This window comes from Capricornis sumatraensis, chromosome 23 (assembly GCF_032405125.1).
Source record: "Capricornis sumatraensis isolate serow.1 chromosome 23, serow.2, whole genome shotgun sequence".
In the NCBI taxonomy this organism is placed as follows: Eukaryota; Metazoa; Chordata; class Mammalia; order Artiodactyla; family Bovidae; genus Capricornis; species Capricornis sumatraensis.
The window spans coordinates 51633567-51649093 of record NC_091091.1 but is presented as its reverse complement, the minus strand read 5'-3'; the positions used below and the strand labels follow the sequence as shown (position 1 = coordinate 51649093).

At 64.2% G+C, this 15527-nt stretch overlaps 1 protein-coding gene across 1 annotated transcript; it reads left to right on the top strand.

Moving 5' to 3' along the window:
• Window positions 1–12173: 12173 nt before the first annotated feature.
• LOC138070245 (homeobox protein MSX-3-like) lies at window positions 12174–13340 on the top strand. Its single transcript, XM_068961384.1, is given in 3 exon segments — window positions 12174–12366; window positions 12950–12973; window positions 12976–13340. Coding segments are annotated over 3 exon segments (582 nt in total).
• The last annotated feature ends 2187 nt before the right edge of the window (window positions 13341–15527 follow it).

The window sequence follows — 15527 nt, the reverse complement described above, 5'->3', positions numbered from 1 at the left end:
TGTGAGGAGGGGAGAGGCGGTGTGTGAGGAGGGGAGAGGCAGGTGTGAGGAGGGGAGAGGCGGGTGTGTGAGGAGGGGAGAGGCGGTGTGTGAGGAGGGGAGAGGCAGGTGTGAGGAGGGGAGAGGCGGGGTGTGAGGAGATGAGAGGCGGGTGTGTGAGGAGGGGAGAGGCGGGTGTGAGGAGGGGAGAGGCGGGTGTGAGAGGAGATGAGAGGCGGGTGTGTGAGGAGGGGAGAGGCGGGTGTGAGGAGGGGAGAGGCGGGGTGTGAGAGGAGGGGAGAGGCGGGTGTGAGGAGAGGAGAGGCGGGGTGTTAGGGGAGAGGCAGGTGTGAGGAGGGGAGAGGCGGGTGTGTGAGGAGGGGAGAGGCGGTGTGTGAGGAGGGGAGAGGCAGGTATGAGGAGGGGAGAGGCGGGGTGTGAGGAGATGAGAGGCGGGTGTGAGGAGGGGAGAGGAGGGGAGAGGCGGGGTGTGTGAGGAGGGGAGAGGCGGGGTGTGAGAGGAGGGGAGAGGCGGGTGTGAGGAGGGGAGAGGCAGGTGTGAGGACGGGAGAGGCGGGGTGTGAGAGGAGATGAGAGGCGGGTGTGTGAGGAGGGGAGAGGAGAGGAGAGGCGGGGTGTGTGAGGAGGGGAGAGGCGGGGTGTGAGAGGAGGGGAGAGGCGGGTGTGAGGAGGGGAGAGGCGGGGTGTGAGAGGAGGGGAGAGGTGGGTGTGAGGAGGGGAGAGGCGGGTGTGAGGAGAGGAGAGGCGGGGTGTGTGGGGAGAGGCAGGTGTGAGGAGAGGAGAGGCGGGGTGTGTGAGGAGGGGAGAGGCGGGGTGTGAGAGGAGGGGAGAGGCGGGTGTGAGGAGGGGAGAGGCGGGGTGTGAGAGGAGGGGAGAGGCGGGTGTGAGGAGAGGAGAGGTGGGGTGTGTGGGGAGAGGCAGGTGTGAGGAGAGGAGAGGCGGGGTGTGTGAGGAGGGGAGAGGCGGGTGTGAGGAGAGGAGAGGCGGGGTGTGTGGGGAGAGGCAGGTGTGAGGAGAGAAGAGGCGGGGTGTGTGTGGAGGGGAGAGGCGGGTGTGAGGAGGCGAGAGGCGGGGTGTGAGAGGAGGGGAGAGGCGGGTGTGAGGAGGGGAGAGGCGGGTGTGAGGAGAGGAGAGGCGGGGTGTGTGCGGAGGGGAGAGGCGGGTGTGAGGAGGGGAGAGGCGGGTGTGAGGAGGGGAGAGGCGGGTGTGTGAGGAGAGGAGAGGTGGGGTGTGTGCGGAGGGGAGAGGCGGGTGTGCGGAGGGGAGAGGCGGGGTGTGTGAGGAGGGGAGAGGCGGGTGTGCGGAGGGGAGAGGCGGGTGTGAGGAGGGGAGAGGCGGATGTGAAGAGGGTAGAGATGGGGTGTGTGGGGAGAGGAGAGGCGGGTTGAGGAGAGACAGTGGTGCCCTGGGAGAGCCAGGGGAAGAGGCCTGAAAGGCTGCGCGGGGATCGAGGCCGCGGGAAGCCGGGCCGGGGAGGGCGCAGGGCGCGGGAAAGGAGCGGCCATTGGACCCGCTCCGGCGCCCACCCCGGGACCTGCCCGGCCTCCCCACGGGGCCCCGCCCGGCCGTGGCGTCTGAGGGCCGTTGCCGGCCCGGGGGCTCCACTGCGGACGCTCCAGACGCCTCCCGGGCACCTAGGGGCACGGAGCCTAGGCAGGGCTCTCGGCCTGGGAGGCCGCCGGGGACGGCAGGCGTGCGCCCCGCCCGCGGACTGGAGGAGCGCGCGCCTCCCCGGTGACCAGGACGCCCCCGTGTGCACGACAGAGGCGCCGCGTCCCAGCCCGACCTCGGGGGGCTCCTGCGGGGGCCGGGGGCGTGGCTCTGGCCCTCCCCTGGGAAGCCTGCCGCCAGCCGGCCCTGCGCTCCCGAAGCCAGACGGGCCGGATCGGAGAGTCCAGCAGGGGGCCCTTGTGGCCAGAGCACCTCCGAGCCGGGGGAGCCTGGCTTCTTCAGCCGCTGCGGGAACCGAGGACCACAGGGCGGAGCCCTCGCCATCGAGGTCCGGGTGCGGAGGGCCCCCGGCTTCCCGCCCCTGCGCCTCACGCTCCCGGCCCGAGAGGCAGGACTTGTGTGGACCTCCGCCTGCGGCAGCTCAGCCCGGCCTCCCTCCAACCCCACACCTGGTGGACGAGGGGGGCTGGAAGGGTGGGCAGCGAGCCCCGCAGGGAGAGGCAGGGCTTTGAAGATGCTCCTCAGCAGAGTGCCCTCACTGGGGACACCGGGGAGCCCCTGGGAGGAGCAGTGGCCCGCTGCCCAGGGGTCTGGGGCGGAGCCTCAGCGGCCTGCCTGAGCCCCGCTCTGCCGCGTGTGGGCGGGTGGGGACCCTCAGGGTCCCCGGAGCCCCTCCTGGGGTTGTAGCGTGCGTGGCTGCCTCGGGAAGAGGACTGGGACTCGCTCTGCTGGGACCCGGCCCGCCTCACCGCGACCGCCTGGGAAGCATTGTCCTTCTCTGGGACGTCTGTGGCCACCGGCTGCCCAGCCCGGACCTGGCAGGGGCGACAGGCTCATCTTGAGTGACCGAGGCTCACATGGCAGGGAGTGCCTGCACCCTAGGAGCTCTCAAGCTGGGACATCCCTCAGCTTTGCCTCAGACCCTTTCGGGCCTCAGTTGAGGGTCCTGCTGCTGCCCCTGACCCGTCACATGCCTCCCCACCCCTCAAAGCACAGGGACCTCCAGTCCTGCAGGGAACCCTGGCATGCCAGGCTCCTCGCCACCGGCTCCAGGAGGGACGAGCTCCTCCAGGATTTCACATGTGCCCCAGAGAGGGTCCAGTGACTCAGTGCCGGGCTGAGGGGCACACACAGTGGGACCCCAGCCCAGGCTTGGCCACCAGGGAAGTAAAGAACCCTCTAGTTCCGGTCGAGGCCCAGTCCTCTGCTGGCCCACCTCACAGAGGCCCTGCGATGGCCGGGCTCCAGCTGCATGAGGCCGCAGGTATGGGTCAGGGTCGGGGACCAGGGTGGCTGCCCGGAGCCTGTGCCATTCCAGGGGAGGAGCTCCCTCCATGCCCGTGAGCTTCCCACACGATGAGCCCGTCACCCCGACCCACCTGGACTCTGCTCGGGCAGTCTGGGGGTGCCCGACCCTCGTTCCCTCCTGACTCAAGCCCTGGCTTGACAGGCGCCCTGCTCTAGGACCTGGTGGTCAGACCCACTGCTAAAGCGTTCGCTCAGTTGCTTGGTCTAAATAAACAGGCTTTCAGACCAGGATTAAATTAGATGCTCAGTTATTAGTTATCCTCTATCCTATGTTTTTTCCAAACACGGCATCCTCAAACACAATTCACATTGCCCGCCTGCTTTGACTCGCTCCGGTCAGGCCCTCATTGGCCCAGTGGTCTCTGCAGAGCTCCTGGTTGCTGCCCACCCACCGTGCTGGAGGAGCCTGTGAGGCAGGGAGAGAGAGCTGTCATACCTCCTCTGGTCTGAGCCTCTGATGCTTCCTGCCCATCTCTGCCCTGACGTGTTTAGAACAAAATACAGCCTCAGTCCAGGATGTGATGACCAAGGTCCTCTTGCCCCCTCCCGCCTCTGTCCCCACAGCGCTCCTGGCCTTGGAGTCTCTGCTCAGATTTCACACTGGGTTTCCTTGACCAGGCCGCCTAAGCGTCCCTCTCCCGTGTCAGGCGCCGTCACGGCTGTCGGAGGATGCGTTGGGAATGCCCCGTGTGACCCCTGGGCCCCTTGCTGCTCCTCATTCACTTCGTGTCCCTGGAGAGCCCCAGGCACTGCCCAGCGGCCGCTGTGGGGGGTGCACAGGGTGGCCAAGACCCTCCTTCCTCTCGACGGGGCCCGGGCCGGGGAGGACGCACTGTCCGGGGATGGGGCCCGGGCGGGGAGGACGTACTGCCCGGGGACGGTCCTTTTGGCCTTCACTGCACCTTGGCCTCCAGCTTGGTCACGTTCAGGAGCAAGGCCATCAGCTCAGAGAGAACGTCCCAAGACATGTAATGCTTCCTGAGGCAGGGTCTGTTCAATGTGAGGAGAAGTCCCAGAGCGCCCTTGAAAGTCCCCTGCAGCTCCCGTCCGAGGTTCTGGGCGGGGCCCCAGCTCTGGCTTACTTTGGTCCTGGACCCAGGCCGGGCTGGCTGACGCAGCCTGTGTGTGACCTTGCACAAGTTCAGGAGAGGCCCCAGAGAGGCAGGCAAGGCAGGCATCTTCATCTTTCCGCTTCATACCTGAGCACAGGTCCTGGGCCTGGACCTCCAGGGCCCTGAGCAGGGGGCTCGGGGCCGCAGAGGGCCACCCCTGGCCTGTCCCCGGGACCAGGATCTGCTGGCTGGCTTGAGTCCGCTGCGTGTGGCTTTCCTCCTGCCCATGGGGATCTGAAGCAGGATTAGGCAGGATTACAAACTCCAGAAGCCTCCCGCAGAGACTCACAGGCCTGCCTGCCCTGTTGGGAGTGGTCCTGCTGCACGGGGGTTGGGGAAGGCTGACGGCACTTTGGCAGAACCCCACTTTGCTGGAAAGAGGGTCCCTGTCTACAGAGCTGACCCTGAGACCAGTCAGAGGTGCCCTCCCCTCTCGAGGCCCCGGACAGCTGCGCGGGCACCGTCAGCCCTGAGGGCCTGGGACAAGACGGACCCCCTTCCCTCCCCTGAGCAGCGGGACCCAGTAGCCCCTGTTTCCCCCTAAGGCCACCCACTGCCCTGCGTGGCTGGTGACCTGCTCTCCCCCAGGGCCTCTGTGCCTGGCCGACTGGAGGGGGTGCAAGGGCAGTGGGCAGAGGCTCTGATGACCATGAACAAGGGAATTCTTTCTGTGTTTGCTCTGGCTTATCTGGGGGAGACCAAGCAGGGATCTGGGGCCCAGAGATGTTAGGGTGCCAGGTCAGGGGGCACAGCCCTTCAGCAGAGCCAAGACTGGAGCCAGGCACGCGAGTCCCCGTCCCCCTCACCCTCCCTCACCCCTCCTTCCCCTCAAGACCTGCCTGTAACTGGCACTGGGCACACGCCCCTGGTCCTCTGCGGCGGGTGAGCTCTGAGCCCAGGAGGGCAGCGTCACACAGGTGGTACAGCGCTGCGTCATGCAGGGGGCGGAGCTCGGGTCTGAGACGTGGGGACCGTCTCCAAGTCATGCCTGCAGGCCTTAGCATCTAGAACCTTCCACTTCCCCAAGTGCAAAGGGCTCCGTGGGCAAGTGGGTAGATGGGCGCTTGGAGCAGGGGCTCCCAGGCATCACCCCCAGGCTTCTTGCTGTCTGTGAGGACAGTCTGATATTGCTCATTACCAGGGGAAAAGGAGAACTCCCCTTGCGTGTTCTAGAACACGGTTCATCCCCATGACTGTGCTGGGGGGACCCCTCTCTGTGCTGCAGGGTGGCTGGACACTGGGCCACCCCAGACAAAGGAAATCAATTCTGGGTTCTCCCAGCAACTAAGTTGACTCCTCAGTCCCTGAAGCGATTTTCACAGCCAGGGGGCGCGATTGTATTTTGCAGGTGATTAACCAGTTGTTGCCTGGCACGGAGCGTGTCCCCTGCGCAGAGCAGAGCTAGAGGGTTCCACAGCTCCCTCTCACCTGCAGACTAGAGCCAGGCCGCCTATTGTCCCCAAAGTGCCCCACCTGGTGATCAGGCCTGTTGAACACTCCTCCGGCCCTGGGGAGGACCCCACCTGGCTGGAGGGGCCAAGCAAGGATTGAAGGGCCTGGCTGGGCATTCAGAGGGGGCCGTGTGCTGGGCAGTTGGGCTGGGCGGGGAGAAGGCCTTCGGGAGGAAAGTACATGGCCCAGCTGAATAGGACTCTCTCCAACTTCCCTGGGGAGTAGCCAGACCCAGGAGGACCCCTCCATCTCCCAGGATGGGGTCTGGGGCGGCGGCCTTGCCCACCCATGCTACAAGCCCGTGCCCCTCACCAGCACTTCGGTCCGCAGTGCCCACGGCTGGCGAGAGGCCCTCTCCACAGTGCGGCAGCCCGTGGGATGGGGCAAAAGACTGCGCAAGGTGGGCCAGGGTGGCTCCCCCCTGCCACCAGGGCTCTGTCCCCTCTCCAGACAAGGACCACCTGCCTCCGAGGCCAGTGCGGTGCGGGGCGGGGGGCCCAAGCCAGTCCTTCCTGGAGCACTGAGAAGAGCGGTGAGGCCCTGTGCCGGGGGCTCCCTCCTGCCTCCCTCCTCTCCCCGGAGCCAGGGGCTGCCTTGGGGCTCCTGGCTGGACCCCAGGTTCCAGGTATCGCCATCCCTCGGCCCAGGTGCCACGGGGACGCTCCTGTGGATTCCCAGAGTCCTCACAGAAGGCTGGCAAGCAGCACGGAGATGAGCCAGGCCGCAGGCACTTCCGGGCGGTGAGCGTGTGACCCCGCCATGCCCGGCCCCGGAACCGCCCACTGCTCCCAGCTGCCGCTCTCCCCTGCACTCAGGCCACACGGGGTCTCCTCCGTTCTGGGGGCATGACTTCCCCCAGTCCCTCCTCAGCCACAGGGTCCTGCCAGAGGGCTCTCCCCCGAGGCTCTGGGTGGGCCGCTAACTCCCAGGAGAGGTGGAGTCACCCGCTCAGAGTCCTGGGGTCCTTGTCCTTGAGTCCCGTGGCCCCTCAGGCCTCACGGGTCCGAGGGCCCCTTCTCTGAGCTCTGTGGCTCTGGCCTCTGCTCCCAGCATCTCTCTCCACCCCAGCTTCCCCTTCCCTCCTCCCCAGTCAAGGCCAAGGACAAATGTCAAAGTGTGGTCTACCAAATGGGTGTGAAATGAAAACAGACACAGAAACATCCCTGAAAAAAGCTCAAATACTTGGAAACTCAGTAACACACTTCTGAGTGACCTTGGGTCAAAGAGGAAATCAAAAGAGAATTAGTATTTTGAACTAAGAATGAAAGCAGTACTTCCAGGGAAACTCGTAGCGCTGGCGGCTGTATCAGAAAAGAAGAAAGGTTTAAAAAGCCATGACAGTTTCCACACTAAGAAACTTGACAAAGTAGAGCAAACTAAACATAAACTAAGTGAAGGGAACGAAAAGATCAATGAAATAGAAAAGCCTTCACGACCCCACGGGCTGTAGCCCACCAGGCTCCTCCGTCCATGGGGTTCTCCAGGCAAGAGTACTGGAGTGGGTTGCCACTGCCTTTTCCAGAGGATCTTCCTGACCCAGGGATCGAACCCGGGTCTCCGGCATGGTAAGCGAGACGCTTCACCATCTCAGCCACCAGGGAAGTCCTGAAATAGAAAGCAGGAGACGATAAAGAATATGAATCTGACAGCTGGTGGCTAGAGATGGGGGCACTGACAAGCCTCTGCTGCCCAAAGGGCTGGTGTCAGGGGCCTCTTGCGGCCTTCTTAGTTCACCCCTGGGTCACGGTCCTGCCCTGTCCAGATGCCCCTGGAGCACCGGCCAGAGGCCCTGGGTCTAGTCACTGTCCCCCCAGGGCCTTGGGGCCAAGGGGCATCAAGCCTGGAGTGGCAGCTTGGCCCTTATTTCCAGAACCATCCTACACTCATCCCCGTCTTCTCCTGAATGGTGGTGTTTTCCTGCCATGCCCTGCCTTTTCTCAAGCATCTCCAAAACTGTTCACTCTCAGAAATAATATATATATATATTTGCTGCTGCTGCTGCTGCTGCTAAGTTGCATCAGTCGTGTCCGACTCTGCGACCCCATAGACGGCAGCCCACCAGGCTCCCCTGTCCCTGGGAGTCTCCAGGCACGAGCACTGGAGTGGGCTGCCATTGCCTTGCATCCTCTCTGCAGAGCTTGGTGGACTCTCCCACCCATCCTGTGCGCGGGCTCACACCTGGGCTGCCCCGCGAGCCCGACCCTAGGGCCCCCATTGCTGCAGGCAAGGACTGCCCTGGCCCACTGCTCTCCTGTGTCCGCCGAGACCTCCAGCTCACCCGGTCTCTGCAGTTAGACGCCCACAGCCAGCTGGCCCAGGAGACAGAGCCCCACCTCCACCAGGCACAGACAGCCTGATTCCCGGCCCTGCCAGCAGAGGGCACTTGAGTGCTTCCCACCTGGGGACTTGGCGATGGGGCCGGACAGGCAGAGCAAGGGAGGCGGCTCAGGATGCCTGCGGCTGGACTCTGCGAGAGCTGCTGCCTCAGCAAGGCCCCAGGTGCCACGGAGCCCGGCTCTCGGGTGCCTCTGACCCATGGAGACAGTGCCAGGCCCCCACCCCAGGCAGCGTGGAGAGGAAGGAGCACGGACTTGAGAGTGGCTCCGGGCTGGGCCCATCTCACTGGACCCCTGCCAAATCGCCTCCCTCAGAGCCTGTTTCCTCTCCCACGAAAGCGAGGAGGATGAGAAGGGCCACGTAGGGGACGCCAGCGCCCTACTGCACTGTCTCCCGACTGCAGACAGTGCAGATACACCCCTGCGCAGACCTGGGGCCACAAGTCCAAGTGGGTCTCCCTGGGCTAAATCAGGTGTGAGCAGCCTGGGTGGGTCCTGCTGGAGGCTCTGGGTCCTCTAGAGGCCACAGCCAAAGCCAGCTGTGACAGGCTCAGTCCGTCCCACGCTGCCCCCTCTGGCCTCTTGAGGACCCTCACAATTAGATTGGGTCTACCTGGATGATCCAGGGTGCTCTAGCCATCCCAAAGCAGCTGATGAACAGTCTCAGTCCCAGCTTTGCCACATACCGTGCCATACTGCCCCCCGGGGATTAGGCAGCAGGCAGCAGACATCGGGGCGGGGAGAGGTCGTTCTGTACCAGGCAAAATTACCTGCACCTGTTGCTCTGGACAAGGGGTCACTCGATAAAAATGGGCTCCTCCTCTGGTTTCTCTCATCAGGAGGTGTGCCCGAGTTTCAAAGCTCTGCATGTAAGGAGTAAGCATGAAGGTGAATTGGCAGAGAAGTTAGATGGGGACAGGAGAAAAGGAAAGACGTGGGGAGACACCTTGAAGTGACGGGGGTCTCAGGATGAGTCCCGAGGCCTTCTCTCCTCAGCCCACACCCTCGCCTGAGCCTTCCCCATCTCGTGGGCCTCATCTGACCTGGAGCAGGTCCTCTCCTGAGAGACGCCCGAGCATCCACCTGGAGAGATGGGCCTCCTGTCCAGCGGCCTCTCCCTCATCACACCCACCAGCTGCTGGAGCTCGTGCCATCTTCTGGCCAGAGTCATGGAAACCACCACTTGTATTTGGAGAAATTTTCTAATAAGTCAAGAAGGAAAAAGTCAAAGGCTCCAACACAGATACCTTTGAGAAGGAGAATGGTCCTAGCCTTTCGGGATGAAAGGGAGGCTGTCGGGGGCCTCGGCTGAGAGAGATGACGGAGGGTAAGGCATGAGGTGGTGGGGCTGCACGGTGCTCCCTGCAGACTGCACCGTCTGGAAGGCGCGGCCTTTAGAAGGGCCCCGAGGAGGGGCGGGGCTGCCCTGGAGCAAGACCAGGAGTCAGCTGTCTCCAGGCCATAGGCCAGCAAAGGTGCCCCGCCTGTAAACCACCATGGAGACCACGCTGGCTGCCTCTATCCACGTCCCAAAGGGGACCGTCAGTGTCCTCCGTCACATGGTGCCAGCTTCCCTCCCTCAGCACCGCCACCGTGAGCGTGACTTGGCTTTCTCTCACTTCAGCAGACCCTCCCCTCCACCAGGTTTCAAGACGGGGGGAGCTTTTCTATTCCTGTTTGAGTCCCGCACAGTTCCAAACCCTATTGGATGAGTCCTACAAAACAAAATCCGTTCTCAGAACTCACCTCCCCACACTGACTGCGCCGACAGGAGGCCTCTCGGCATCCAATCCCTGTGCCGGGACTCATCCCTCGTTTCTGGAAGATCAGGATGTGCCCTTCCCCGTGCCGGGACTCATCCCTCGTTTCTGGAAGATCAGGATGTGCCCACCCCCGTGCCGGGTCTCATCCCTCGTTTCTGGAAGATCAGGATGTGCTCATCCCCTTGAAGTTAGCACCAAAAGGAGGCACCAGGACACAGGAAGAACAGGTGTCCAACCTTTGCTGACCTCCTGGCCCCTCAGGGCTCAGAGCAAACTGCGGGAACAATGCCACTCAAACTGGGGTCAGTGTCTGCTCCAGTGCGGACTGAGCGGGCTGGTCTTTGAGGTTTGGTATCATTTCAGGGGCTCACCTGAGATGGGGTGGGGAGTTGGCACTGGCTTCAGCACCTACCAGCCTCAAGAGGGGCCACTGCTGGGGCTGCGCCTGGACCCCTGTCCACACAACAGGCCTGGCTGGCCTGCTCCTGAGCCACTGGGAAGCCAGGTGCCTGCAGGCATCTTCACCTCTTCTGGTGGCCAGAGACGGTGCCCAGGCTCCTGCAGCTGTGTCCAGGCTTCCGCTCCCAAAGCCCGCACGTTGACAGAAATGGGATCCCGTCCTTCTCACGCCCACCACCCCGGCCATCTCCCGTCCCAAGGCCCAGTGGAGCTGGAGAGGCCGCCGTGCCGGAGCCTGTTCGTGCTTGGTGCTGCGGTCTGGGCTTTGACATCCACACCCAGGGGCTCTCCTCCATCCTCCACCCACCTCTGGAGCTGGGCTGGGCGAGGAGCCTGGTCAGCACTGGCTCGCCCTGCTGGGAGGGAGACACACCAGTCCAGATGCCCCCAGGGAGACCTCCCAAAGGTTGGCACCGGTACCTGGCCTCACAGCCCCATCCCACCCCAGACCAGCCAGGCACAGCCCAGGCCCCGCGTCATCTACCCAGACGCCACCTCTGGGCCATCCTGAGTGGACATGGGGCAGGCCGAGGCAGCTGGCTGTTATCCCCATTAAAATTCTTTTTCAAAGGCTCCAGTGAGTGGCCTGCTGAGGATAAACTGTCAGGAGAGAGAACTTCAAAGAAAGTGCTTTAATGATGCAATTATCTTCAATCAACTCAGAACATCTTTATTACATTAGTAAAGGGCAATTTATCTCAGAATGCAGAAAGAGCTGGTCTAGCCTCAGACACAGGCCTGGCCGGAGGGCTCTGAGGGCCCCTTTCAGTCTCGCTTCTAAATTTGCATGGTGAGAAACTTCCTGAGCGAATTTCTCTAGCTTCAATGGACGAAGCATCATCCAGAACTAGTTTCCATTAAACAACTTTGCTTTTTCAAACCGATCTCGTGATCTACTCTAGAATGCGTGCGGGGTTTCTTCCCTTGGCGGAGAGACTGCAGAGGGGTGCCTCGTCTGCAGAACTCAGGGAGGTTTCCAAACCAAAGATCCGTTCAGTTTCGGAGAAAGAGTCCCAATACGTGCTAGTCTATGTCGGACCTTCTCTCCTTCTTCGAACCCGGTCCGGGATCCCTCTCCACCTGGTCGCGGCGTCTCGGAAGCAGCTCGGCGGTCCGGCCGGGGTCTGTCGGAACTGGAGTCGCAGGGCTTTTCCCAGGTCCCAGGGCCCGGGTTTCCCGAGGATTCGGCCCAGCAAGTGCGGAGCGGGAGAGGCTGACACCCAGTGGCCGACCTCGCGACCGGCGGCCCAAGGCGCCCTGCTTGTGTCCCAGGCCCCGTGTCGGAGGCGCGTGAGACGTGGGCGCCTCGACTTCCCCCGTGGCCCCGGGCCCTGCCTTGGGGCCTTCGCTGCGCCCCGCCGGCCGCTCCAGGGGCCAAGCTGTTGGATGCCAGGGAGAGCGCCCGCCAGCTACAGGCGCCTGGAGAGCCACCCAGGCTCAGGGCGCCGTGGCCCGACTTCCAGGCGACGGAAGCAGAGTCTCCAGTCCGGGTGCAAGGTCGGTCAAAGGTGACCCCCAGGGTTTGGAGACAGCGCCTGGACCACGGCAGGCACCGCGCCGATGGCTCCGGCTCCGGGCTGTGGCGCAGCGGGACGAGCCGCCGGCGGGCGAGGACACTGCGGGAGGCGCCCGGACCAAGGCTCAAGCCCGTCGCGCCCACTGCGGGCTCCTCCACGCGAGGAGGCTGGGGCCAGCGCCTCATGCTCCCCGGTGCCCCAGCCGTATCCCAACCCGGCCACAACGGGCTCTAGGAAACCGACGGGGTGCGCCAGGCAGGCCGGGGCTGGGGTGCACGGGTCCCAGTCCGGGGTCGGCCGGCGGCCCCGCCCCTCGTTGCCCGTCCCCTCCTCCCGGATCAGCGAAACCAATGGGCGTCTGTACGCACGCGGCAGTCACTGTGGCGATTGGACAGCTGGGTACGAAAGGGGCGCCGCTTTTTATAAAAAGGGCACCGAGGGAGGGGGCGCCGCCGAGTCGCCGGCACTCTCGCGGCGCGCTTCCTCCACGCTGCGCCCGCCGGGCTCCACTAGCCCAGCGCCCGCCCGTCAGCGCCTGGCCCGGCTTTGCTCGGCATGAACCCCGCTGGGCTCAGGACGTGGGACGGGGACCGTGAGAGACTCGGCCCGCTGCCTTTCGGCGTAGAGTCGTTGCTGGAAGCCGAGCGCTGGCTGGGCTCGGAGCCCGTGCAACCCCAGGAGGAGAGGCCGCGGGGCGCCGCGGAATCCCAGGCCTGGTTTCCGCCGGCCGCCCCCTCGAGCGCCCCACGTAAGTGCCCTGTCGCGCGGTCCCGGGCTGCGAGAGGAGCCCGCTTGGCCCAGGCTCGGAGGACCAGGGCGCGAAAGGCGCTGTCGTTCGTAACTTCGGAAATAGCCATCTACTAACGCGCCGGCCTGAGTGCGAAGAAAGAAACCAGCCCACGACCGCCTGCCCAAGCCCTCCGGCGCGCGAGCCCTGACCCACCTGCCCCCTCCAGACAGGCCTGCCCTGCTCTCCCCGGGGCCGGGGCCCTCTCGCCTCGGAGCCTCTCTGGCCGCGCACGCTACAGTCCCCGCCAAGGCGCAACTCTGCTTCCCCTCCTCGCTCACCGCTCAGGCCTTGCTGCGGCTTCGTGCCCAAGTTTCTCGCTTTGCCAAGCGGGCAGGGTTCCCCTCCTCCCTGGGAAGCAGAGCCCCAGTCCGCTTTGTCCCCCTCCGCGCACCCCGAACCTTGCTTCTATTACCCCGCAAGCTTCGGGGGTCCCGTCTCACCTGAGGCCCGCGGTCATAGAGCCGGGGCTCACATCCAGGATCGGCCGTGGCGGCGATCCCGGCGTGCGTCCGCGCGCCCGCTTTGTGCTCGTTCGCCCCAGGCGCCCCCAGCCCTCCACCCTGCGCGCTCGGAAACGGAAGAGCGACCGCACGCCGCGGACGCCCTTCGCCGCCGCGCAGCTGCTGGCGCTGGAGCGCAGGTTCGGTCAGCAGCAGCACCTGTCCGTCGCCGAGCGCGCCGCGTTCTCCAGCAGCCTGAGTCTCTCCGAGACGCAGGTCAAGATCTGGTTTCAGAACCGCCGGGCCAAGGCCAAACGACTGCTGGAGGCCGAGCTGGAGAAGCTGAAGCTGACGGCCAGGCCGCTGCTGCCCCGGGCCTCCCCGCCCTTCCCGCTGGGCGCCCCCCTTCACGGCTCCGCCGCCGCCCCGCCGCAGGTGCCCGGACTCCTCGCCGCGCCCGCGGCCGCCTACGGCCTGTATTACCTGCCCTAGAGCCGCGAGACCCTGGGGCGGCGGGTCCGCCGGGCAGGAAGGGCGGGGCGGCGCGCGGCTGGTGGACCTCGGTCCCCCGGAAGGAGCGGGGACCCCGCGGGTGCGCAGCGGGCGTCTGGGGTCCTCTTTTTAAGGGTTTTGTGGTTTGTTGTTAATAGTGTTGGAATAGATGTACAGCCCTATCTCTCGGTATCTTACGGATATTTTAAAGCTTTTTAAAAAGTCATGTTTGTACAGATTTTCCTGAAAAGCAGTGAACGTAGTTTTATAGTGTCGCAATGGACCGAAATAGGGCTTCTCCTTGTGTACAAGGCAGCCAATAAAGCATTTTGAGGCCCCGTCTCCAGCAGCCGCGGGGCCTGGGAACCTAGTAGGTTCTTTCTGGCTTCGGCCGCCGGAAGCCGATTCCGAGCAAAGACGAGACAATGGTAGTTTGGCGTCGGGTTGCTAAAGAGAAACTGACTTGTTGCTTTCACTAACGAACTTTCTCAGCGTCGTGGCCGCTTGGAAACGTCCGCGCGTATTTTAGGGCATTTTCCCCACGCTCATTTATTTTCTCTACTCCACCAGAGGCTAGGTGCTGTCTACGGGAACGTGTGTGATGCGCGGGGCGCCCACGCTTCGGCCGCCGGCCTCGGAGCCTCGGCCTTGGCGGAGCGCGGGCCTGGCGGGGCCGCTTGGCCCCCGCGAGGACGGAGCCGGAGGGGCCCGGCGTGGGCGGGGTCAGGCGCACCCTCAGCAGGACCGGCGGGGCCTGCGGGCAAGAACCTCCCAACGACCGCACGGCACGGCTGGCGGCCGGAGACCTGATCCTTAGCCTCCCACTGGCCTCTGGACAACGTGCTGAGTTAGTTTAGGAATCGGGAGCTCAGGCGCCGGGTGAGAAGACGAGCTGACCCTCGGAGCTGGAGAGGGGACGCGGGCTGCACACCGCCTGGGCTGCGGCGGCATGGGGCCGGCTCGGGGCCCACAGGGGAAGGACTTCCCGGCCCTTACCCCCCTGGGGACTGCAGAGTTGGGGTCCTGCCGCCTGGAGAAGAGGAAGGAGGTGGAGTTCTATTGGCCAGGCAGTGGAAGCAAGGATGGCGAGGCATGAACTCCTGTGCTTAGCAGTCATTCTCCCTCGCTTTCCTGGGAAATGCAAAGTCAGGACTTGAGAGAGAAGCTAACCGAGTTCTTGAAGCCCTGCTGCTGGAGGTGACGGCCTGGTGGTGGGAGGAGGAGGTGAGTTGGCTCCCGTCTCTCCTCTGATGTGGACCAGCGAGTCCTGAACCCGTGCTGTTTAAACTCAACCCACTCCAGTCACGACTTTCAGGGGGTGGTCTGGAAATGTGGTGGAGAAGGCAGGCAGGGTTCCTGCACCAAGTGAGCTTGGCGGAGGGGCCAGGGGGCCTGAGGGCGGTCACGGAGCGCGTTCTGTCTGCTCAGGCCCCCCTCCCCCGCCCAGGAGCGCACCTGCTGCTCTCTAAAGCTGGTCACACTTCATCCTTTTCTCCGCACCACAGAGCACCCCACAGAGCACCCGGCCTCGCTGGTTTGCTCCATCTCCATATCCGGTTCTCACCAAAACCCCCCTAGGGAGCCTCACAGCTCAGGTCCCCACAGAGGTGGTCGGCGTCTTTTGTCTGACTCAGGGCTTGGCACCCAGACTAATGGAGGGTGACTGAGGCTGTGTGGGGCCCAGAGCCCACCAGCTGGGTGCTCTTGCTGGGCAAGGCTGAAGCAGACTTACCAAGACTGTTCCTTGGTTCTAGAATAGGGTCCTGCCTAGGACGGGAGAGGGCAGTTTGCCCATGGACTTCTCCTTGGGCCCCTGAATGCTCTGGGCCAGGTCTCAGGGCCCAGGGACTGTGACCATCTCCTCGGCCACTGTGTCTCCAAGCCCTCGAGCGGCCAGGAGCCCATTGGAGCCAGTGTGGGAGGATTCACTCGTCATGACCTTGCGTGGAAGGCCCCGAGCTCCAGCGCCCTGCCCCCTCACTGCCTACCGGCGCCCTCCCGTGGGGCGCCCCTGGACAGAGGGGCAGGACAGCAGTTCAGGGCAGACTGCGCCTCTGGAGGTACAGAGGCCCCCTGACCCAGAGACAGAGGGTGGCAGAGTTGTGCGAAGGCGTGGACTCTGGGTGACCCTGGAAGTGTGGAGCGCAGAAGGTGGGACCGTGGAGGACCCCAGATCGTGACCCGCTC